The 27,685-nt window shown below is 27.8% G+C and overlaps 1 protein-coding gene across 1 annotated transcript in view; it reads right to left on the bottom strand.

Moving 5' to 3' along the window:
• The window catches only part of LOC101234531 (vacuolar protein sorting-associated protein 16 homolog), an 81,900-nt gene that overhangs the window by 52,744 nt on the left and 1,471 nt on the right, over positions 1 to 27,685 (bottom strand). The window contains exons 2-7 of the mRNA XM_065811044.1: positions 22,281 to 22,369; positions 5,535 to 5,629; positions 5,137 to 5,265; positions 2,710 to 2,860; positions 955 to 1,076; positions 61 to 180 (exon numbers count right to left, since the gene is read on the bottom strand). Of these exons, the coding sequence (XP_065667116.1) occupies positions 61 to 180; positions 955 to 1,076; positions 2,710 to 2,860; positions 5,137 to 5,265; positions 5,535 to 5,629; positions 22,281 to 22,369 (706 nt within the window). The remainder of the gene's footprint in view (positions 1 to 60; positions 181 to 954; positions 1,077 to 2,709; positions 2,861 to 5,136; positions 5,266 to 5,534; positions 5,630 to 22,280; positions 22,370 to 27,685) is intronic.

The following is a 27,685-nucleotide window of genomic DNA, read 5'->3' as shown; positions in this document are numbered from 1 at the left end:
AAAACTATCAACACCACACACACAAAAATATCAATGCAAATAATACAAAAAAAACCCTACTGATAGATTTGAAGATCCAATCCATAAAAGTCCAGTATTAGCAAACATAGCAACAAGTTTTTGATCAAATGAAACTGAAATTTTGATGAATGCATTTACAGGATGTCCATAAGGTGGATTCTATATAAGCAACAGTAAAGCGTGAAAAAATAAGAAGAAATACTGTTGCAGTGGAAGTTCTAATGATTAGCCACTATTTGTATACGCATTTTTGCAAATGTATATTTTTATTCTTAAGACTGTTCATAGGGTGTTGCTTCAAATGTAGCAAAAAATGAAAGAAATACTTTGTAAAATGTTATAATATCAAAAGAAACTAATACATTTCTTTTATAATATCAAAAGAAACTTATATGATTCTTTTATAATATCGAAAAAAATTAATAGGATTCTTTTATAATATCAAAAGCAACTTGAAGGATTCAGCAGCGATACAAATATACTTGTTGTAATATAAAAATAATTTATAAATTCAAATCATTTACAAATAAAAAATAAAAAAAATTTTGTACAATTGATTAAGAAACAAATTAATTAAAGTAATAATAGTTAACAGATAAAAAATCTTAATACTAAAAAATTAGAAAGGATTGCCATATTAAATGTCCTTCATACAAATTGCTGCCTTATAATTAACAAATAAAAATACTTAATACTAAAAAATTAGAAAGGATTGCCATATTAAATGTCCTTCATACAAATTGCTGCCTTATAATTAACAAACTAAAATACTTAATACTTCCCAAACTATAACTGTTACATGTATTAAAACCATTAAAAATGGCTGATCCAGTATGATAAATTGTCATTTATTGATAATGTATTACAAGCGTTAGAAAAATAAATCATCATAGGTGTCATTTTGTGATAAAAATAAATTATTATAGGTATCACCTTTGATTTATGTTGAAAAGTATCGAGTTCAAATATAATGTTGTCTTTTGCCATAATTACTTTAGTTCCTTGTTCTTCAGGTAAACTTAGAACAGCCCAACTACTTGGAGGTACCTCAAGAGCTAAATTTAAAAAAAAAACATAAGTTATATTAAATTATGTTTGCAGAATAAACTTTTTTTTTTTAAGATATAATATATATTTACAAATATTTTTCTATTTGCTTATCCAAAAGTATTTGTTTATTCAAAAACACACTTAACTTGCTATAGTTAAGTTTACAGGTTGATAACTTAAAAAAAAAAAATCATTTCCAACAAGGCTGCAAGCAACCACTGTTAAGAAGTGAGTTACTAGAAAACAATGAATATTGTTAAAGATCAAGGAAGCGGTTGAAGAAGATTTGAAAAATTGTAGGTTCTATGAGTTGAAAAAACATAAAGATGGGAGAGAGTTTAAAGCATTGATGTGCAAAGAAAATTAATAAAAATTTTTAGTTCATGAAAGAACATATACAGTATAAAGGATACAACTTAGCTGAGTGATTGGTCAAGCCAGAATACATTTTGGTTGATAGAACTAAAGATCATAGCTCGTTTGAGCAGCAAACATAACTACATGTAGAAAAGAGAAAGAGATGCAACTTTATGAAAATGGGAAAGAGGCAGATAAAGCATTTTATACAGGGATAAATAAGAGATTTGTAAGGTAGAGAAAGAGGAATCAGTAGTAAAATAGAGGCCAGCACAATAAAGAGAAGCAACCATAGCAGATAACTTTGCAATGGATTAAATATATGGTTTCCAAGAGAGGTCATTGGTGAATGATAATTTGAGAAAACATAAAGTAGAAGATTCAGTCAACAATATTGTTGACAACCCCAAGCAGTTAAAAAAAAAAGAGATCAACTCAAGATCAGCTATGCCAAGATAGGAGTATAAAGTTGAGTTATCAGCAAATAGAGCCACTTTAGATGTAAGATTGTCTGGAAAATCATTAATGTAGATTTTAAAAAATACAGAGCTAGGGATAGAACCTTGCCATACCCAAGAAGTTACTGAAACAAAGAAGTTGACTTTCGAGAATGACTTTAATACTCAAAAAGGAAGAAAAAAATGATTTAATAATCACAAAAGTGTTTTCATATACACCATATAAAGCAAGTTTATGAAGAAAATCTGCATGCTAGACTTTATCGAAAGCTTTTGAAATATCAAGAGCAATAGCCCTTACCTCACCACCTCCACTAATGGCCTCGCCACCTTTACCCAATGCACAATAGAACTTTTCTGTTACAAAAGTTAGTAATTCAGTCGTAGAATGAGAAGATCAAAATCCATGTCAGTTAGTAAGTTGTTAAACTCAAGATGAGAAATTTGTTGACTCAAAGACGCAAATAATAGAGATTATTAGCAAGGAGAGTGTTCTACAGAGTTTTTCTAAAGTGTTCTACAGAATTTTTTAAAATTAGAGCAATCTTCAGATGTTATTAACAAAGTTCTGATATTATTACATACGCAAGGATGTAATAACATCTTAACTATGTATTAAAGAAGGAATGTTATACTCACCTTTGTTAATGACACTGTTGAAGATTTTGCAAAGGTTTCTAGAACCTAACCTCTGGGATAAGATAGAAGATTTAGTTAAGTGAGAATATTAGAGCTAGCATCTGTCAAGTTTATAAGTCAACTTAAATTTGTGAAGTTACATACAAACTTTAAAATAAAAAACATGAATATTTAAATCACTCACAAAATGATTGAGGAGATTGCAAACGATTAAGCTTAATATCATAAATGTTGTTTGCAACAAAAAATTGATATTCACTCGTCAGCAAACATATCCCTGTTCCATAAGTATTTGTAAAAACTTCAACTTCTAAAACTATAACTCCTTGTGGTTCCTAAATAATTTTAATGAGTTGAGAAAAAACTTTTTATTAATAAATTTTTTTTTTAGTTTTCAGAGACTTTAATTGAAATTAGAAAGTAAAACCTTTTTATTTGGAAAAAGATTTGAAATATTTTATTATTATTATTTTTATTATTTTTGATATTGATATAATTATTATTATCATTGATATTTTTACTATTTTTATTTTTATTATTGTTGTTTTTATTACTGTCATTACTGTTATTAATATTATTATTATTTTTATCATTATTGTTTTTAATATTATTATTTAAATTATTAATATTATTATTTTAATTATTGTTATTATTGTTGTTATTAATAATATTATTATATTCTACAGCACGATTATGTTAATATAAGTAACTCTGGAGCTGAATAAATGCAATGAATCATAGTTTTTTGGATTATTAAGAGGATGCAAAATTTGTAATTAAAAACGGAGTTTTATTGTCATCATTATTATCATCATTTTAATCTTTGTTACTCAACAATTCCATAGGCTAGCCTGTTTCTAATTATGTCACTATTTCAATACTCACAACTTAGCACAACTTAGGCCCAGCCAACTCATATCATTGTCTGTGTAATTTTCTGTGTATTCAGCCTATTCTTTTTTCTCCAGAAACAGAAATTTTGATACCAATTATCTGTACCTCTACACTCTACATGCTAAAATCACCCTGGCCTTTTCTGGCAGATCCTATTAGGTACAGTAACTATTCTCAACCTCTACCTAAGCTCACAACTAAAGGACAGTAACCTTTAGACTAAGAAACCTAACTGATCGTCATCTTGTCTATTCTTTCCAGTCATTGTGTAGCATGAACTTTTTTGTACGCTAGTCTGTGCATCTTTTGATGTACTGTGCATCTTTTGATGTTAAAAATAGAGATAATTCTCATTTCTTGACTCAAATATATATCTCTGGTAATTAATGCCTTCTCTTCTTCATATCTAAATCCAATATGTCTCCTAAATATAAAAAACTAATTTACAACAAAAATCTTAAGTTCTCCCACCATTATTTCTCTCTTTTCACCTAAAGATTTTGTTGTTTGCTAAAACTTTTTAGGGAAATAATTTGGTCTAGATGCTCAATTTATTTTATATATTATTCATTATTAACCTTTTTTATATATTATTCATTATTAACCTGAATGATTTCGATAGCACATAGTGTTTTACAATTAAACAAATCAAGAATATAAAAATAGAGATTTCCAGATTAGGAGATCAAGGTTGAAAATGTTAAGTTTTATAATTTGTACAAACTTTAAATGATTACAAATTTTAAATAAATCGTTAAAACCTAACAAAAGCATAAAAAAGTATGAGAAAACCATTTAAATATGATAAAGATCTGAAAATAACTGGAAATATGAAAAGATCTGGAAAAACTGGAAAAATAAACATATTAGTTTTATTTTAAATTAAAGTTAAAGCAAAAAAATTTATCGTGTAAACATAATAAAGCTGTAGTAGATATACAGATATATTACATAATTACTTAAAACTGTTCCCTGTTTTAATGCGTGTGCTCGGGTGTGTGTATCTGAGACATAATGTTAGCTACTACTAATTAAGTTTAATTTCACACTTTAAATAATGTCTGTGAACATACCAAAATAATGTCTGTGGACAAAAACTACTAAAACAAAGTTATTTTAAAAAAAAGATTTAAGATTTGATATAAAAGCAAAAAATGATTGAAATTAGTTTTGATTAAACTTAAGTATATAATACTTATATAATTATACTATTTAAATTAATTATAAATTATAATATTATATTTAAAATATCAGCCTTTAAAAACTGAAAAGAATGCTGAAAGATTCCAATAAATGTTTCTCAGTATTACAGAAGAAGAAAATTGGTTACTGGAAAGAGTTTAAATTAAAAAAATATTTAAAAAAATTCTTATATGTTTACTATTATGTTACAACATAATAGCAAATATATAAGATTAGATTTTAGGCAACTATTCTAAAAATTACGATATAAGAGCTTATTAAAAAGCTCAATATTCTGAAAATTTATATAATATTTTACAATACTCATAGTAGAGCAAATTTTTTAGAATTAAACTTTAAAGTGGCAAAAATTAACGCTGTCAAATGCTGAAATGTTTGAAAACCAATCACGTTTATTAGTCAACAACATTTAACAGACCAGATTGCTTGATGTTTTCTTGTTTTTCCACTTGTTACTTTTCACAATACAAAATTTCTATATAAAAACTGTTTAACATAAAATGTAAAAACTTACAAGAAAAAATGAAGACTCCTTTTTGTACACACCAAACATATCATATATATACATGACGCCAACATCTGATACAATAAGCAAATCTTCCTGGTTAGACCAAGCCATTTTAACTATCCTTCCACCATCCAACTAATAACAGAAAACAGTAATTAAATTAATAGCAAAAAAGATAATAAATTTTTAGACAATTAAATCATTGGAACACTTCTTTTTATTGACTTTAAAGATATTACTTTACCATTATATATTTTCTTAACTATGAAATAACTTTTTATTATGAAATATTGTATTACTTATGAAACATTATGTTACTTATTTTATATAAAATAACTTTTTTTTATTATTTATAATGTATTTTTGTTATGTAATGCATTAAGTAATAAAAAAAACAATGCTACTTTAATAGTTGCTTTCTCAATGCCAGATGCAGAGAATATATAAATAATACTTCGAGAATCTTCTCTTTTTTCAAATGTATCATCTTTTGTAACAGCTAAAATAAATCAACAAATTTAGTATTTATCTTCGACATTATTTTGTTTAAATTTTATTTTATTTTTTTAATTTTAATTCACCTTCCCAAAGCCATCAAGGTCACTACAGTCGAGGAGGCTTTATTTGTGGTTACAACCCTCTCTCAACTCTAAAACTCCGAAACACGAACCTTGATGAACAAGGTCGCTGCACGGAGAAACAAGCTGAACATGGTATTACCATGGGACAAGGTGGGGATCAAACTTGGAACTTCTCGCTTATGAGGCAAGTGCCTATAAAATATTTTATAATTCAAAAAAAAGTCAAGTTCAAATAAAGTTATAGTTTAAATAAAAGTGCATTTGCACTTTCATTTTAATAAAACTTAAAAAAATAAATTTATCTTTTAAGATAATTCATGTTTTTTAATTTTGTTATTTATTTTATAAATGTAAAAAACTTAAAAATAATGTGACATTTTGAGCTTGTCAACTGCTTGTCATAAGTATAATTACATAACATATGAACAAATCATTATAAAATTGTCATAGATTATCATCATAACTATCAGAACAAACTCTGATGACTTTTCATCAATCAGTTTAGTAAGATGCTATTATCAATAGTTGAATTGATAATAGTGGCAGAGGCATTAAAAGCAAACAGAGTTATCAACAAGCTGAAAAAGCTTTCAAAGCGTAGTTTTCTTTGGCATACATTCTATGTATCTAAATACAAGCCACACAAACTCGCTATTCCAGTATAGTCAATGAAATTAGAAACCAATAAAAACTGGTGCAAGTTTCAGCAGCATGCAACAAAGCTAATTTCAAAGCTAAAATATTTATCGAATGAGAAGAGACTCAAGAAAACTGAACTTGCTGCTACAAAAAAAAAACGACAAGAGGCAATGTAATAATAAATTTTACTATCGAGTAGGTACAAATCCATATTTTTTGAATCTTTTATGTACAACCTACATAAAAATATAACAAATAGCTTAAAAAAACAACAGTCCATAACTGCGGTAAAAGATGACTTTTCACAAAAAGAATCGCCAATTCTTAGAATTCAGTACCTAAAAAATCTTCAGTCACTCAGCGGATTTAAATTCTAGTTAAAAACATACTTTTAATAAAAAAAATTTTTACATATATAATATAAGAATAATAACATACAAATAACAGTAACAACTAATGGCAGTCATTTTAATGGCTGTTAATTAAAATAAAAAGTAAATAAATGATTATTAAGTGATTCATATTAAATTCATTATCAGACTTTTTAGTTTGTATATATCAGTTTTATATATTTTTAGACTGTTTTTATATTTAGTTGTTAGAAAAATTTTGTAATCGTTAACATTTCAAACATAAAATAAAAATCAATTAAAGATTAGAAGTCTAGAAATGAGACTACCATTTCTTCCTTAGGAGTAAAATGTTTTTTTCTCATTGAAACTTGCAGTCAAGATATATATATATATATATATATATATATATATATATATATATATATATATATATATATATATATATATATATATATATATATATATATATATATATATATATATATATATATACATATACATTAGGGTGATGCAAAATTTGTAGGTTCAAAACTTTAGTTGTCCTCAAGCTTGCCCTTGTTCTATATGACAATAGTAGTTATTGGGCAAAATTTGAATCAAATCGGATGATATTTAGGGGTTGCCATGTTATGTCACATTTTGGTATAAGGTTACAAAAAGTAAAAAAATATTTTTTATTTTTACATTTTTTATATTATATTACTGAATTATTTATTATCAATTTCTTATTGATAATAAATACTAAATACTATTACTAGGCAATAATAAATCAATCATCTTCATCATTCAACAGTCATCTTCATCAGGGTAGACTTTGATGCAACTGGAAATTCCTTCCGGTGAAGATCAACCAATCTAAGAAGAAACTGCTTTTGGTTTTCATCTTTCGTAACGCTTGAGTTAAAGGATGTTATAAGTGCTATGCCTCGTTCCGCGCAATCGTTGACGACTTTCATTTGACGAACCTTGTGCTTCATTTCAAGATATGTTGAATCCATATCCCACTCTGAAGATTCTTTCATTAAAAATGATTCAGCTTTTTCTTTTCCATTTTTCAAAATTAGATCGAAAAGTTCTGCGGTGCGTTGTGTGACGAAGGAAGACAATGGGCTGTGACAATCGAATGTGGCAGCATCAAGTCTTTTGAGAGATTTCTGCCTTGGCTGTTGTTTCAGGTTGTTTGCCATGTCTCTCTTGGTGTTGTTGTCGACACGGGAATCGAAGAAAGCCAATCCTATTAGATGTTCAGAAAAATACCAGAGGTGGCGATGCAAAACTTTTGCTGCATTAATTGCAATTGTACGATTTGGATATTCTTGAATCCGTTGAAGAAGCTTGGCATCATTGAATGGTGCTCGTTCAGCTAACGGAGCTTCATTCCAAAACTGTTCGTATACAAATGCCACAAAAAGACTTATATCTGTTATTCCTTTCTTTTCCTTTGCAGTAATAACAAATTGATCCTGAAACAAATATATCTTTATACAATATATAGCTTTTGCCATCCAACGTGCATTGTGTGTTGCACCTGGAGCCCGAAACTTCACTTTGAACTCCGATGTTGTAGTTGATCCTCCAAGGAAAATAAGGCACAAATTCAAGAGTTCTAAGTAATCATCCCTGGGTTGTTGACCTTTAATTGCTTCACTATAATATACTACCATTTCTTCACGGAGTTTGAGAAAAAAATCGCAGTTGTAAAATTCTTTATTCCCTATAGTGAACACCTCCTTGTTGATTGCTGGCCATTGTTTCTGGAAACGGTTAAAAATTCCAACTTCAGGTCCTCCACTGGTTCCAAATGCAGTCGTGAAAATGGTGGAAAGCATGACTTCAAACATATGGTGCCTGCATGCTATCCATATAAGATTACGGTCAAGATTCTGCTCCATTATTGTGCAGGCACCATTGTTCAACCCAGTGTTAGATGAAGTAGTGTCAAAAACCAGTCCCCGAACAAATTCTTTTAATTTCCAGTCTTTAAGAGCCTTCATGCAAGCATCAGCCTGTTGCTCACCTGTACCTCGATCAATCTTTGGAACGCAACTACAGCTCCCTAGCTGTTAAATTCCGATCAATTCCTGCCATACTACAACTTAATGGATCTTCTTGCTGCTGACGTAAAAATGCTTTATCTTCATCGTTTTTCATAACTTCTGATGCATTCTTGGTTGAAATATCAAAAAGTTCTTCAAGGTCAGCGTGGAAAATTCCTTCTTTCATTTGACAGCTGTCCAATTTTGATCCTCGGTGTTTTTTCAGCAGCAGATATTCGTCATAAAGTTTTTTTAACTTTCTTTCCGCATTGTCAATTCTTTGAGTTGGAATTTTTCCTCTCTCCCATATAACAAGAACTGCTTCAATTGTTGCCCGAATACTTTTTTTCACTTCTTGTTTCTCTTCTATATGATGGAAGAGCAACCTCCGAAGAACATCCCGTCTTGAAGGAAGTCTGGCAGTCGACAGAGTTTGTGTAGGTTTACCAACAAGCCACACCTCAGCAGAAGATCTAGTGGTTGCCATATTATCAATTTCTAAATTATAAATAAATAAACAATGAAAAAACAAATTTGCGAAATTTGAGAAAATCACAAAATTTTACCAATGGTTAATTCATCTTATGAAACATGGCAACCCCTAAAATTGCTTCTTTTAGTCTAATTTTTGGTACACATGATCCTAGGTGATAAAGGAACACAGGCAACCTTGATAAGAATGTTTTTTGTGACATTTTTTTTTTCTATTACAATCTGAATCACCCTAATATACATATACATATACATATACATACACAGATATATATATATATATATATATATATATATATATATATATATATATATATTTTTATATATATATATATATATATATATATATATATATATATATATATATATATATATATTTAAACAACTTTAAAATGTATTCTACACAATAGAGTGCTCAATGTTCTTAAAAGAACAGAGCAATTATATATTAGTAGAAAATCACTTCACAAAAATTTTTTTCATTTTACACTGTGTTTCATCAACAAAGATTCATCAGAAATCATTTCTGATGGATTTCTGATGAATCTTTGTTGATGAAACACAGTGTAAAATGAAAAAAATTTGTTAAGTGATTTTCTACTAATATATATATATATATATATATATATATATATATATATATATATATATATATATATATATATATATATATATATATATATATATATATATATATATATATAATATGTATATCAGTCGTGGACAGGAAAGGCGTGCAATCGCACTCTATTCCTGACCACATATTTATTATTTTTGCAACAACTTAACCACAGCTTTTTAGATTTTTGAAAACGTTTAAAAAATGCGCTAAATAAAGTACAGTGGTCTGCCATTACATTAGGACCAGCTGTTATTTTCGTGTAAAAATGAATCGTGTAAAAATGAATTTTTAAGCAAAAAGAAAAATAACGGTGCAATTTAAAGCTTGTTCTTTTATTTATAATGTTATACTTGATAAAAAATAAACAAATAAAATTAAACATTTTGAATATTTATTGGTTAATACAATAAATTATATAAAGTATTAATAATCTCTCACTTTACAATTTACCAAATGTTTTCTATTGGGTCAAGATCAGGTGAGTTGCCTGGCCATGGCAATACATCAACTTTTTTCTGTTTTAAATAAACCATAACACTTTTTGCTGTGTGGCAAGTTGCACCATCTTGCATTAATGTAAGATTTTTGACATTTTTTGAATTTTTTTCTACCTTTTTAGACAAATCTGTTGTTTGGGGAAGCAACTTATTTTCTATAACTTCTTTATACTGGTCCTGCCTTATTGTCCCAACCACTTTGTAGAGACGTTCTACACTTTGCCCACAAATGACAGACCAGATCATTATTGAAGCTGGATGCTTGACTGTTTGCACAATGCAGTTATGATGAAACTCTTTTGTTTGTTCTGCAACAAGCAAAAGCTGTTTTGTCTATCATTACTTGAAAGGTTGTCTCATCTGAGAAGGTTGACTCATCTGAGAAGCAAATCTAAAATAATGCTTATTTTAAGTTATAATATTTATAAAATATTATATTATAAAATATTATAAAATATTTTAAAATAGTTTATGAATATCAATGCGAATAAAAATACTTTTTCCCAATCCTCAACAGATCAGTGTCAATAGTTTCGAGCCCACTCCAGTCTTTTTTTTTCATGAGTGAAGTTAGTTTTGGTTTCTTGGCTGGGCATCAATTCCTCTTCTTTCAGCCTTCTGCAAATGGTCTGGTCTGACACAACAATACCAGCTTCATGGATAAGTTTAGTCAATACGTTTTGCCGTTTTTTTCTGTTTTTCAGGCAGATATTTTGGATTATACAGTCTGCTCTTGGTGTTGTTTTGCATTTAGAAGGTGGACTCCTTGGACCAAACTCTTCCCCTGTATCAATTTTTTTTTCTCACTTGCATTAAGGTTTGATGAGGAACCTTTACAATTTGTGCAATTTTTAACTAAGAATATTCTGTATTTTGTAAAAGACATCTGATTTGACTAATTTTTGTTTCACATTGTTTCCCCATAGCTGATAATTTAAATAAAGAACTTGAAAAAATGACAATACTTTGGTGTCTTTACATAAACAGAAAAAAAACATAAAATCCTTTATTTAAAGAAATTGACTTAATGATTATTATTAAGTTAAAAATAATAATTAATTAAATAAAGCAAAGATGCTTTAAATTAAAATTATTCAAATTAAAATATCAATCAAACTAACAACTAAAAATAACCAATTGTAATTAAATTAAATTGTCCAATAAAAAATACGTACATATTTGATTATGAAAGGTGATTGCTAACAGCCAGAATTGCAAATTGATAAAAATTTTATCAAATACTACTAAAAGTAGAAATAACTTGGCATGTAACAAAAAATTATATCATTCTTATTTTATCATATGTGGGTTTGAGCCATCTATTTGAAATAAGTTGTAAAAAAAACGTGTGGTCCTAATGTGATGACTGACCACAGTATAAGATAAAAAAGCAAGAAATTGCTTTTAAAGATTGTATGCTGTAAAATAAATTTATTTTATCTTTTTTTTACATCTTCGCTTCCAACAAGGCTGCAAGCAAACACTATTAGAGTTGAAAGTTATTGGAAGAGAAAAGATGAAGATTGTAGAGCAAGATAACGATTGACAGACGACTTAAAAGATTGCAAATTATATAAATCAGGAAAGCAAGATGAAGAAAGTGAATTCCAAAGAGCTGATGTTTGAGGAAAAAAACTAGAGGAATTAGAGTTTTTGGAGCATTTAGGAACAGCCACAGAAAAAGGATAAGACTTAATTGAATGATGAGTAACACAGGAATGATTTTTAGTAGATGGCACAAGAGACACTAGCTCTTTAGAACAGTGCCTATTATAGTATTTGTAGATAAAAGAAAAGAGAAACAACATTACAATGAGGTGATAATGGTTGTAGGTTGGCGGCAAGAGCAGGTCCAACTATGTTTACATTGCATTTTTGCACCTTGTCTAAAAGAGAACGGGCATCATTAGAACATCCGCACCAGATATGGCAACAGTATTTCATACAAAGCCGGATTTGAGATTTATAGAGATAGAGAATAGAATCCAAAATAAGAAAGTGTTGCAAAGAGATGCAACCTTAGCAGATGCTAACTTTGCAACAGATTTGATATATGGTTTCCAAGAAAGATTTGGAAGTAAGAGTCAATCCTAGAAGATGTAGGGTAGATGACTCATCGAGTACATTACTGTTTATAAATATAGGAAGATCTTAATTATTACAATAACAATTGGCTGAATAAAATTGAGTTTTATCTGAATTAAAGTTAACCAGATACTGTGAGCCGCATGCTGTAGCAGAAGTGAGACCTTTTTCAAGCTCAAAAGCCCCCTCCAAGCAATCAGAGAGTGTTGGATTCTTATCATGACATTAATAAATGGTAGTATCATCAGCAAACAATGCCACCTTAGATGTGAGAATATCTGGAAGATTGTTAATGTAAATTAAAAAGAGTGTAGGGCCAAGGATAGAACCTTGAGAAATCCCTGAAGTTACAGAACATGAAGAAGAGTGCTGTCCATCGAGGACAACTTTTATACTACGATTAGAAAGGAAGGATTCAATAATCTTAAAGATGTTACCAGATACACCCTACGGAGAAAGCTTATGGAGAAGACCAGCATGCCAAACTTTATCAAAAGCTTTAGAAATGTCAAGAGCGATGGCCTTAACCTCTCCACCTTTATCTAATGCATGATAAAACCTATCAGTTATTACTGTTAGCAATCAGCTGTAGAACAAGAAGAACAAAATCTATATTGATGATCAGAGTATAAGTTATTAGATTCAAGATGAGAGATGAAGTGTTTGTTAATTAAAGATTCAAAAACCTTGCTTATGATAGGAAGAAGACTTATAGGACGGTAGTTAGATAATCCAGATCGCTCTGTAGAATTTTTAAAATAGGGATAACAGATGCCACTTTCCAGCAGGCTGGAAAACAAGACTCTGATAAGCACTTGTTAAATAGTTTTGAAAGTAAAGACGAGAGCTACGGAGACCACTTCTGCAAGACTATAACAGCTATGTTATTTATATTATGTATATTAGTCTTGCAGGCCACAAGCTGTAGAAGAGTCTAAGCAGGAAATCACGTTAGATACAGAAGCTTGAGTGATATAAATGTCAAGCAATGGATCAACCTGTTTGATGGCAAACTCAGGTCAGACATAACTAGTAGAATCTAGAGATGAAATTGATGAAAAGTTCTTAGCAAACAATTCAGCTTTATTTTTAGGCGAGGTGACTAAGTCTGAACCATACATGAGAGGTGGAATTACAGAATTGCTCTTATTATTGATACTATTAAAGATTCTCCAGAAGTCACGAGAGCCTAATTTTTGTGATCAAATACAAGATTTCATGACCTGAGAATTGTGGACTTTGGCATTAGACAAAACCTTTTTACAATGGTTTCTAGCAGTAATAAACAGACATCTGTTTTCTGGAGAACTGTTTTGCTGATAGATATGGATGTAACGGTTTCGATTGGCAATTGCAGCAGCACAATGTAAGGAAAACCATGGAGAAGAGCGAGGCTTGACCTGGAATTGTTGAGAGGGAATAAAAGATTCCATACCTGCCTGAATCCACGAAGTTATGTAAGAAGCACATTTGTCAACAGGAAGACAAAAGATTTCTACCCAAGGGCCATCACAAAGAAAATCACGGAAAGAGTCCCAGTCAACTTTAAGGTAGTTGTAAGAGGCACGTCGATATGGGTATTCAGATAATGAAGAAGAATGAGATAATAGTTTTAGAGAGATCAAACTGTGATCAGAAGCACCTAAGGGTAAATGTGGAGAAACTGAGCACTGACTAGGATCAGAAACAAGACATAAGTCGAGAAGATAAGGTAAATGATTTGGGTTGTCTGGAAAGTTGACTATTTGAGTTAGGGATTGAGAGAGGCAAAAATTGAGGGCTTTAACGCCAGCAGAGTCACTGACACTAGAGCCAAGCCATTCAGTGTGATAAACATTAAAGTCCCAGACAACAATAATATTTGCAAAATAACAAAGACAAAGGGCTTGGTCAATTTGATCAGAAATAACATATATATATGGATCTTCTTGACTCAATGCAAAATGTATGCATTGAGTCAAGAAGATCCATCATTCAACATCCTAAACTAGAAACAATATATTAAAAATACATCTGTGCTAGCCTAATAGATAAAAAAGGGGTGCAAGGCTGGTCAACAGATAGAATCTGTTTAACCCTTAAGTCTTCGCCTAGGAGGCCTACTACAAGACAGTAGTCGGATGCATTTAAAATCTGCCCAAGATGAGTATTTTTATCGAGACACCATCTCTAGCCTTTACTCAACCAAGAGCCCCAAGGCAGTGGGTGTTTCAAGTTGGAGTTGCCTTCTCCTAGCTTTTGCCTTTTTGTTATGCTACGTAAACTTTCTAATAAAATTTGTTTACACTTAATCCCTTATAAATAATGTTTTAAAACGCTATTAAATAAATAATCATGGAATATTAAATAAAACTTATTTCAAAAGTTTTTTTTTTTTTTTATTAAACAATTTGTATTCTTAATTTTATAAACAACAACGACAACAAATGCGTTTTAATAAACTTTTTTTAAAAACACTTTTTGATAATTTAAATAAAGTTAGTTTTTTATTAAACAATAGTTAAATGTAAGTTTTTTTTTATTTAAAAGAGTTCGCCTAATATTATAAAAACATTAGAAAAGATTGAAGTTTTATAGTTTGTAGCATTGGTTTGAAAAGATTATTAACTGAAACTTTTTGTATTAATAGAATTTTAAAAATATATATTAATTTTTTTTCATGTTTAACTAAAATTATTATTTTTCTTTTTTTTTATTTGTTTATGTATTCTTTTTTTGATTGATATATAAAAATAATAAATAAAAAAATGATCATATAAATATTCTTATTTAGACATAAAAAAAAAAAGAAAGATTTAATTGCTATTCTCCTAATATAAAAAAAATCAGTTAGAAACTCATCAAACCAACACGACGAGTTATTCAACCTTAACGTAATTGCAAAATATAATTAAAAATAATTTTCTATTAGAGTTTTAGTTTTTCAGATTTATATTGGTTGATTTTTTTTTAGAGCTATAAGTTTTAATTTTTTTTTAAGTTTCTCTTTCGTTATGATTTCTTTCTTTTTTATATAGTTTGGCCTGTTTATAATTTTTTTCCTGTTTGTTTTTTTCAGCACGTTTTTAATTCATTGGAGTGCAATCGCATGCCTTTCCTGTCCACAACTGATATATATATATATATATATATATATATATATATATATATATATATATATATATATATATATATATATATATATATATATATATATATATATATATATATATATATATATATATATATATATATGTATATATATATATATATATATATATATATATATATATATATATATATGTATACATATATATATACATATATATATACATATATATATATATATATATATATATATATATATATATATATATATATATATATATATATATATATATATATGTATATATATATATGTGTATATATATATATATATATGTATATATATATATATATATATATATATATATATATATATATGTATATATATATATGTGTATATATATATATATGTATATATATATATATGTACATATTTATATATATATATGTGTATATATATATATATATATATATATATATATATATATATATATATATATGAGTATATATATATATATATATAAAATGAATAAAAACGACTTTTTATAGAACTCTGAGTTTCATGCTTCTTGGCAATCATCAGCTATTGTGTATGATTTATAATGTAAAAACCATTTAAAAAATACAAATTAAAATTACGGTGGAACAAGTTCTGACCTTACAAAAATAAAACAAAACAAAATTAAAAAGACAAAGATTTTAGTCCATATTTCTTTAGAAAGTTCGGTGTATATTTAAATGCGGTTGCACTTATACCAAAATAAACTTTATCTTTAAATTCAGGATCTCCAGAACTTGCAGTGGCTTGGTATACAATATTACTAGAAAGGCATGGGTTATTTAATGGAAAAAAAATTTCATCTATGTAGTTGCATTGTTTTGATGTTATATTTTCATCGCGTTGTAAAATCTTGTTGTTATGTGCATTTATTAAAGAACTGACATTAGGCATGCAACTCTAGCTTACTTTAATATAGTTTCAATTTAAAATTTACATAACCTGTGTCCTACTGCAAAGTGTCAATTAAAGCTTAGAAGCGATTTCCATTTTTATTTTCAACATTTTTGCTAAACAGATGGTTGTACCATAAAATTTTACATTTGTGATGTTTTATTTGATTTTTTTTTCTTTGCGGTTCGTAGGTGAGTTTTGAATTGTATCCTGATTACATGAAGCCTCTTAATTATTTTATGAAATTGAATTATTAACAACATTTTGAGGAATGGAATTATAAAACACAGTTTTATTTACTGCCATAGTCAATAATCTTAACTTAATAGTACAAGGGATTCCTTTTATTACATTAAGTGGATGATTTGAATCAGAATGAACATACATAAGTTGGTTATTAGGTTTACAATATGGTTGATAGGAACTGTTAATCAGGTTTAATGTAACATCAATTTCAATATTTAATGGTATGGACATAAGTAAGTTGTTACTTATAAAAATATGCGTAAAATACTTTTTGATTTTTTCCATTTGTTTCCAAAAATAGCAAACTTGTTGCACGATACAAGCCAAAAAATATAAAAAACTAGTTTGCAAACTTTAGTTCTATCAAATGCTCCCATTGTGACATCAAACAATGTGCCTCTTTTTTTATCCAGACTTTATAGTGCTTAAAAAATAAAGATTTTCTTGCATGATATATTCATTTTTCTATCCTCATAATTTATAATAATATATTGTTCAGCAAAACTAATTGCAATGATAAGAGTGTTTTCACTAATAGATGGGTAAAAATCATTTGTATCAAAAACTAAAAACTTGTAGAGGTGTTTATGTTTGATTTTTTTGAACCCATCTATAACAAATTGTACTGTAGTTTTAATTCAAATGTAGTTTATTTTTTAATTCATGAATAATTTTAGATAAAATGACTTTACTAATTTTTCTAAAGGATTTAAAAGGCAAACCGAAGGGTTGTAAACAAAATTTTTCTTATGGTCTTTTAAAGTGAAAAAACAGCCAGACAATCTATTTATCTCAATATTGTTATACACTTCATGGTGGAATAAATGCTTTTTCCTTCCTTATTTATTTGATCTTTTATTTCTCACTTCGATATTTTGTAGGTAGAAAAAATTGCGTTTGTTAGCAACTTGTTGTATTTATTTTCAGATAATTTATACAAATTAGATGTTTTGTCTGTAATATCCGTGTTCGGCATAATACACATATGCCTCGTGTTACTATCATTACTTAAAATAAATATGGCAGTATGCACGCTTTAAACTTTATGTTGTATTTGATTCTTAACCTAGCATTATCCTTAGAATATTACATGGTACCAGAAGTAAACCTGTATTTAATTTAAAATGGAACAACTTAGACCATTAGAGGCCATGAATTTAAATGGCAATGTTTCAGAAAACTGGGGAAAATGGAAGCAGAGATGGAATCTTTATAAAATAGCTTCAGGAGTCAATGATAAAAATGAAGATATTCAATGTGCCATTTTCCTTCATATGATTGGCGAAGACGCTTTAAGAGTATACGATACATTCATTTTCACAATCGAAGAAAATGATAAATTAACACCTTTAGTTCAAAAGTTTGAATGTTATTTCAGCCCAAAAAAAAACATAACTTATGAACGCTATTTATTCAATACTAGTGTGCAAGACAGCAGGCTGTTTACTGACTTTTCGATCGATTTACGAAATAAAGCTAAAACATGCGAGTTTGGAACCCTCGAAGAAAGTATAATACATGACAGAATAGTCTGTGGTATCGACTCTAAAGCTGCCAGAGAACGACTACTTCGAGACACTGAGTTCACTCTTGAAAAAATAATAAATTTTATGAGAGCATATGAAACATCAAAAACGCAACTAAAAGCACACTTGACCGTCTTGTAAAAACCTCAGTTATCTCAAAGATTTCTAAACCTACACCTTGGGTACACTCAATGGTCATCGTAGAAAAAAAAGATAAATCCTTAAGATTATGCATTGATCCGAAAGAACTAAACAAGTCTGTTTTAAGACAATACAAAACCACTCCATCTACAAAAGAAATCTCTAGCAAACTTTGTGGCAACAAAGTTTTTACTGTCATAGACATGGCTGATTGCTATTGGCATAGAAAACTAGATGAACCTTCTTCAGAGCTATACACATTTAACACTCCTTATGGTCGATACAAATTCAACCGCATGCCATTCAGTATATCATGCGCATCGGATGCTGCATCGGATGATAGAAATTAACTTTGGTGATATTCCTAATGTTCTGGCTACCCACGATGACTTGATCATTGCAGCTAAAACAGATGCAGAGCATGATACAATTTTTAAACAAATTCTACAACGAGCTCGTGAAAGAAACATTAGATTCAACCTAAAAAAAATACAATTTCGAGTACCTGAAGTCAAATATCTCGGGAATATAATCAGTCATGAAGGAATAAGAATTGATCCTGATAAAACCAAAGCCATATCTGCATACCCATTGCCTGCATGTCAAGCGGATTTGCAACGGCTCTCAGGAATGGTCAACTATCTGCGACAATTCATCTAAAATATGTTGGAGTTAACAGCTCTCCTCCGCCAGCTGCTTAAAAAAGACATACTCTGGTCATGGAACCATGAACATACCAGTGCTATGGAAAAAATTAAACAGGTTCTTTCATCTTCTCCTGTACTCTCATTCTTCGACACATCAAAAGATGTCCAGATTTAGGTAGACGCATCTTCACACGGATTAGGAGCCTGTATTATGCAAGCAGTCACCCGATCAGCTATACATCTCGTAGTTTAATTATAGCAGAACAGAGATATGCCCAGATAGAGAAAGAACTTTTAGCAATCGTTTTTGCTTGTGAACGTTTCAACCAATATACCTATGGGCGACAGGTCTCTATAGAAAGTGATCACAAGCCTCTTGAATACATTTTACACAAGCAGCTGTCAGAAGCACCACCTCGCATACAAAGACTTCTGATAAGACTCCAAAAATATCTAATAGTAGTAAAATATGTTCCAGGAAAAGATCTACACATTGCTGACTCTTTATCACAAGCCCACCTCAACAATTTTGACAAGGTTGATAGCCTAAATGAGGACTGCAACGTTATGGTCCACACTTTAGTTCAAAATCTGCCAACAGATAGACTAAAGCAATTACAGCACGACACTAAACTTGACCCTGTGCTCTCTCAAATAACAAACTATATAACTTATGGTTGGCCCCGAAACCGACAAATACTTTGCAGTGAAGAAAAGAAATATTGGCCCATCAGAAACAACTTACACCTAGCAGAGGGAATAATTCTAAAAGAAAATAAAATAGTCATACCAACTGCTATGAGATCCCTCATATTAAGACAGCTTCATTTATCACACTTTGGCACCGAAAAGACGAAAGCTAGAGCTCGAAACACTGTTTACTGGCCAGGACATACAAGCGACATTGATAAACTAATACTTAATTGCCAAAAATGCCTTAAATACCGTAATAACAACAAAAAGGAAAAAATAATTCAACACGACATTCCTGACTTACCGTGGAGTAAAGTAGGATCAGACATATATGAGTTGCATGGAAAAATATATGTAATTGTTATAGACTACTTTTCTAAATTTATTAAGAACAGTGTCATTCCTCACAAAACGGCATTCTCTGTAATTAAATTCATGAAAACTATTTTTACTCGTCACAGAATACCTTCAACTCTCATTGCCAATAACAACCCCTACAACAGTGCAGAGTTCCTTAACTTTTCAAAAGAATATGGGTTCAACTTCACTCCATCAAGTCCTTACTACCCCCAATCAAATGGTTTCAGTGAAATGGGCGTAAAAATTATGAAGAAAATACTTAAAAAATGCAACAACCCTGAACTTGGTCTTCTAGAATACCTCAACATGCCTCTCACAGGTATGGACTACTCTCCATCCCAACTTCTCATGAACAGAAGAACGCGAACAACCCTACCTGTCCACCATGATTTACTTATACCAGCAATTCCTTTAAATGCTTATAGTCAGATCACCAAGTCCAGAAATCATCAAAAACAATATTATGATCGGAACGCATCTGAACTCCCAAATCTCGTAGCAAATGACACCGCCCGGATGAGAAAAGATGGAACATGGAAGAAAGTGAAAGTTAAAGAAAAACTAACGTTACCCAGATCATATAACGTGGTAGATAAGTACAGAAGAGTATATCGGCGCAATCGTAAACATCTGATTAAAACCAATGAACAACCACTATCATATCAGCATGAACAACTTGATTTACCTACATCAAATGAGAAAACAGCAAACAATGAAATCGAAGAAGCTACAAGTATTCATGAAACTTCATCGACTGAACCGCAGCCTGATGTTCGAAGGTCGTCAAGGACTAAAAACAGACCTGCCTACTTGAGGGACTTCATTTAACTGTGTATATTATAAATAACTTATTTAACTATATAATATAAAGACATCAAAAAAAAAAAAAAATTTATGAAAGGAAGATGTAATATCCGTGTTCGGCATAATACACATATGCCTCGTGTTATTATCATTACTTAAAATAAATATGGCGGTATGCACGCTTTAAACTTTATGTTGTATTTGATTCTTAATCTAGCATTATCCTTAGAATATTACATTGTCTACCTTTATTAATATTTTATATATATATATATATATATATATATATATATATATATATATATATATATATATATATATATATATATATATATATATTACATGTATGTATATATATATATATATATTATATGTGTATATATATATATATATATATATATATATATATATTATATATATATATATATATATATATATTACATGTATATATATATATATATTATATGTATATATATATATATATATATATATATATATATATATATATATATATATATATATATATATATATATTATATGTGTATATATATATATATTATATGTATATATATATATATATATATATATATATATATATTATATGTATATATATATTATATGTGTATATATATATATATATATATATATATATTATATGTATATAATATATATAATTTATATATATATATATAAATAGCTCAATCGCAATTAACCGTCTAATACTTATCTAAATTTCGCTATTGAAATTTACCATATAATTGATTTGCAGTAACACCAGTGCTTAGTTCTATTTCTGTGTTGTTTTGCATTTGTTTTGCTATTTGTATGCTATGTGTGTAATTCAAAAAAATTTTTAAACCAATGTTTTTTTATCATATAGAACACATTAAGGAGGCGCAAGCATATATTTTTCTAAAAAATGTTTTTTGCGACACCCTAATGTATATATATATATATATATATATATATATATATATATATATATATATATATATATATATATACACACATATATATATATACATACATATATACATATATATATATAAATTAGTAAAAACACTTATCTATCTTTTATCTTCAACATAATGTTTCACCATCAGTAGGTTCATCAGGAAGCTTCCTGATGAACCTACTGATGTTGAAACATGTTGAAGATAAAAGATAGATAAGTGTTTTTACTAAATTAATATTACTCTGTTCTTTAAGAACATTGAGTACTCTATTTGTAGAATACACTGATATAGTTTATATATATATATGTGTGTGTATATATATATATATATATATATATATATATATATATATATATATATATATATATATATATTTACATTCATCACGCATATTTTTATTTTATAAAAATTATAATAGAATAAAAAGTGTGTATACCTATAGGTCCTCCAAAAGTACTTCCAACAATAATATATTTGCTGAAGTCAAATCGATTTCTCCATTCCATTTTATAAATTTCAACTTTTCTGTTAAAATTATAAATAATAATTATATTTTTATTACTTAAAGTAGTTAATATAATAATTAACTGTTTTTAGGCTTCAAGTGTTCAAAAGATTACATTTAAATATTTAAAGATTATTATTATGTATTATAACATTTAAATATAAATATTACATACAAAATGGTTAAAAAAAATATTTTTATTAGAAGCAAAATTATAATGATAGAAATATAATTTAAATTATAATAAAAAACTAAAGTATAATTTAGTATATTAAAGCTATATTTAAAAAAACATTAGGCAACAAATTGAAGTGTCTAGAGCCTAAATAAGGTATACAAATTTCATAACTGCAGTAAAGGTCTGGTGAGGATAATCTGTATAAGAGTTTAAATAATTAGTTCTTAAATAATTAGTAAACAACTATAATAATGTTTATATGAGGATTAACTTAACTTCCTTATTACATTAAATTTCAAAATGCAAATATATCATTAAGGAAAGAATAAATATATAATATCAAATATAAAATATATAGTTGTTAAAATAAGAGTTTATCTGAATCAAAATTGAATTTAAAATTTTTTTCAAATTATTGATTTAAAGGTTTTAATTATTGTTTTGAATTTAAAGGGGTTAAAACTCAACTTAATACCTGGAAGTATCATATTCAACCTGATGAAGTTCTAGTTTGTTTAATGATGCTCTTTCTCTTTTAGACAAGATCCAAAAATAAGTATTGTAAACATAGTTGGACCTGCTTTATCTGCCAAGCTCAAGCCTCTCTTCCATCCCTGTAATGTCGCATCTCTTTTCTACAAATACTATCATTGCCGCTGCTTAAAGGAGCAATTATCTCTAGCTCCATCAATCAAAACTCATTCTCCCTTGACTTGTCATTCAGCAAAATGGCATCATTTTACTGTATCTGTCCCTGAAAGGTCTAAAAACTGTTTTTTCACCACACTTCAATCCTTTGGAACTCTCTCCCATCTTTTCAAATCTTCTGTAAACTGTTTCTTAGCTTAAAGAAAAGAAACTATACTTTTTGTTTTCTAGTAACTTCCAACTTAATAATGATTCTTCGCAGCCTTGTTTGAAGTGAATTACATCTTTTTTTTTAAATGAGTTTCACTGTTTTTTTGGGCTTTTTTTGGTTTTAGTGTAGTTTTTTTTTTGTTTTTTTTTTTAGTTTTACAGATTCTTATAATGTTTTTGTTTACTTATTTTGTGTGAACAGAGAATTAAGCAAATTAGGCAATAGATTTTTTTGATTAATAAAAAAACCAGCTGTTTTTTCTTTTCATAATTTTGTTGCTTCAAACTTTGTTCAATTTTGAATACATAATTAAATGTAATAAACAACAACTTTATTTATTAATTTTTTATTTTTTTGATCAACAGTGTCTACTGTGTTATTATTAATGCTTTATTTAAATCTAATAACTAAATAATATGATTACTTTAATTAGAAACTACATTAATGCTTGCAACACCTTTTAACTTTTATATTTTAAAATAACTTAAGTAATTAGTTAAATACAATTATGATAATTGTATGACTCAAATTTACAGTTGATATAATTTATCACAAACTAATACATTTACAAATTCAAAAAACAATATACCACAAATAATATGCTTTTGTTTCAACAATTCTCAAAAAGTTATAAAATTATTTTTAGTACAATACATATATGCAATAATATTTTTAACATGATTAACCAATATTATTTCTGCATTCTGAGATAGAAAAAAGAACAATTAATTTGCATTTATAGAAAAAAAGTTTTAAAAAAATGATAGCAAGTAAAATGATTAATTTCAAGTAAAATTGTTAAAACTATGCAATAAAAGTAAAATACAAGATTAATTAGTTTTAGGTGTACTTTTGTGCTACATTCATAGTGATGAGGTAACCTTTAATTTATTATGCCCTAAACTATTATTAACAAATTTTATCAAAGAACTATTTCTGCGAGTCAAATATTGAAGTATAAAATAAACAAAGTTATGTGGTTAAGTTAATAACTTTCCACTTTTATCTAGTGCATATACTTGTTAATTAATATAATTTTATTTGTTTGTATTATATTTATTACAAAGTCAATTTTATTTTAATAACTATATATTCAAATGAGGAAATTTTGAAACAATACATTGGGTGAAATAATGAGTAGGGGGGTTCAAAATTCTATATTTTTTGTTTAACCAATTATTCTTAATTCTTTTTTAGAAATATTCAATAAACAATTCAGTTTTTGCTATTTTTTTGTGGTTGACCTTCTACTTAAATTTTTAACTCAACTTAGTACCTGGAAGTATCATATTCAACTTCTTAAATTTAAAATTTAATTAAAATTTAATTTAATTTAAATTTAAATTAATAATTAATTAATAAAAAAATTTAACTTAAATAATTTAAAATTTTTAAAAATATTAAAAAACTTAAAAACTAGAAAACTTTGTAGCATTTAAAATTATGCAACTTTATGTTAAAATTTATGCAAATTAAATTTTGATTTTTTGATTTTATTTGCTAGAAAATACTTTGCTATTAATTTTGTAAATTGAATTTAGATACCAATTAAAATGAAATATATAGCAACAAGAAGTACCAACTAATAAATAAATAAATTATTAACTCGTAAACAAATAAATCAAAATTAATAAACTTTTTTAGAAATCTCCCAGCAACAAATTTTATCATACATTTTTATCATATTGCTTTTACTCAGGGTTGTTTTTGTACTTGCCTTGAATGAAGTCAACAATAAATTATCTTTTGGAAATTTTCTTTAAATGAGATGCAGTCCGTATATATGCATCAAAAAACTTGGACAAATGCATCATTCTTGCAAATAGTTAAACAAAATTTAAAGTAGAAAATAAGAAAGTATTATAGGTTTAGAAAAAGATACAATGATGAAATAACTGATGTATTACATTTTTAATCAGGTTTTTGCAATTTATAAAATAATTACAACATACACATACCATCGATTACAAAAATTCCTCGTGGTAATATAGTTAAATACCCAAACTATTTTGACATCAAGATTTAGGTAACTTTTATTTTAGTGTGATTTTGAGAAGTAGAACTAAATCTGATTTTGAGAAAGAACTCAAATCACTGTACCACAGTTGCAATAAAGTTATTTTGCATTTTTACTAGTAATTGTTACAAATTGTTCCTTATATGAAGTAATTTCATGTATAATGCCAAATTTTTTGTTTTATTTATAACTAGAACATAATGATTACGTATTTTATTGATAAAACTAACAAAAAAAACATTTACCGTGGATTCTACTTTGATAATAATAATGATTTCATTTAATTTAACAATTTATTGTTTTGTCAAAATAATCACTTTTATTGAAATTGAAGTAGAAGGCCAAATATTTACAATGAAAAAAGATATATTAAGTAATTCGAAATCAGCATAAAAAATTAATTAAGAAAAAGTGCTTAAACTACACAAAATCCAAAAAAAGTTAATTTTGGATATGAGTTTGATAAAACATGCCTAAAAATCCATTTAAAAATTGTTTATTCTAAATCATGTGGGTCTGTATATGTCTATTTAGTTTTTATGTGTTACGGTTCAGACTTTTGTGAGAATATTGTCTTACTTCATGGGCATTATGCCAATAACATCAAAAGAATTCAGTCAGATTTTAAACTAAAAAGCAAAAAAAAATTAGGTTGTTTTTAGGTGAAGATTTTTATTTTATTAATGATGTTGTGGGACACCAGTGTCCCACAACATCATCACACCTAGTTCTCCAGATCATGTTGAAGTAAATTCTCTAAGAAACCATGCCTCAATGCCCACACACCTGCACACCTAATTATAACATCCCAATAAGAACAATATAATCAAACCCTGGAAAATACTTACAAACACTGGAAAGTACTTACAATGAGAACTTGTGTGAAGAGATATGGTGGAAACTTGAGAGCTCTAGGTAAGTTTCATAAATCAATTATATAATGTAGCGCTTCTTGTTTTGCATACTAAGTTAGGAATAGTGTTAAAACTGTATAAGTTATAGTGTGTAAGAATTTAGAGTGTCAGGCTAATTGGTCTTTGTATTAAAACAAGAAAGCAAGGACGAGTGAGTTTTGGGTTGCTATACGCATTAAAATCTCTAATACATTAAAAGCTTTGCGTCAGGGATGCGGAGTCCCAAAATGGACTCCGGATTTGAAATTTACAAAAAGATTACTTTATCTTAGTTTTTGGTATCAAGGAGTTCTAAAAAAATATAAATAAGTTTATGGACTACTAATAGCAAAAAAATTAAGACTTTTAGGTTAGAGGAACAATCGTTTTTTGAACCCGGAGTCCTTAGGTATAATGGCGGCAAGGTTTCATCAATATTGTAAAGTTAATTAATGATTCAGAAAAAAGTGATATATATGTGACAGAGGAATACGAGTGTTTTTTTCTTGAGATATAGGTCTTGATCTTTATACTTCTGAAAAACACTCCTTAATAGTATAAGTTTTAGACATTGATTATACTTGATTGCAGATAGAGTGTGAAAAGCTAAAAAACAGTTGTATTCAGTAAGATTCAACAAAGTTTAGGAAGAAATAAGGAGCAGAAGCTCTGCCTTCTTTTAAAATGCTTTAAATTGAACAAAAAAGCTGGCATTTTTTTTAAGGCCATAAGCCTCTAAACTGAAAAAGTGTTGTGTGTGTTCTAAGCATGGTGATATAGCTAGAATGATGTTTAGTGCGTGGGTTTTTTCAATTTTTAATGCTTATGTTCTGTAAGGACATCAATAATTCACTTTATGTATTCGTATGTTTTTGTTCTACATGGACATCTAGTGCAGTGCTGGTTCACCTACAAGTCACTATATATAAATGTATGTTTGTGTTTTGTTAGAACCTCTGGCAACTTTTAGTTCACTATGTATATATATATATGTTTGTGTTCAGTCACCTGTAAGTTCCTGTATGCTTATCTGATTGTAAGTTTTATTAAATTTAATGATTATTAATAAAAAAACTTTAAAATTGCAATTGTTGTTAAAAGTATTATTTTTATAATATCAATCGTACAAATTGTTTTAAAAAACTACATTTAACATAAAAAATACATACTTTTTAAATAATAAAAAAATTTTATATATTTATTTACTGAATTTAATAAAATTTTAAATAAAAGTTTCTCAACTTATAATTAGAAAAAACTATATAATTTAGAAAAAAAAAAATTTTTAATTTTCTTTTTAATCAATAAAAATAAGCCTTCTTTTTGTTTAAAAGCGTTTTGGTACATAGAAACATTTTTTTTTTTTTTTTTTGTAATTCACCACACTAC

Source organism: Hydra vulgaris, chromosome 11, assembly GCF_038396675.1.
Source record: "Hydra vulgaris chromosome 11, alternate assembly HydraT2T_AEP".
Classification (NCBI taxonomy): Eukaryota; Metazoa; Cnidaria; class Hydrozoa; order Anthoathecata; family Hydridae; genus Hydra; species Hydra vulgaris.
Note: the sequence above shows the minus strand (reverse complement) of the source record. Positions and strands in the feature narration are given on the sequence as shown.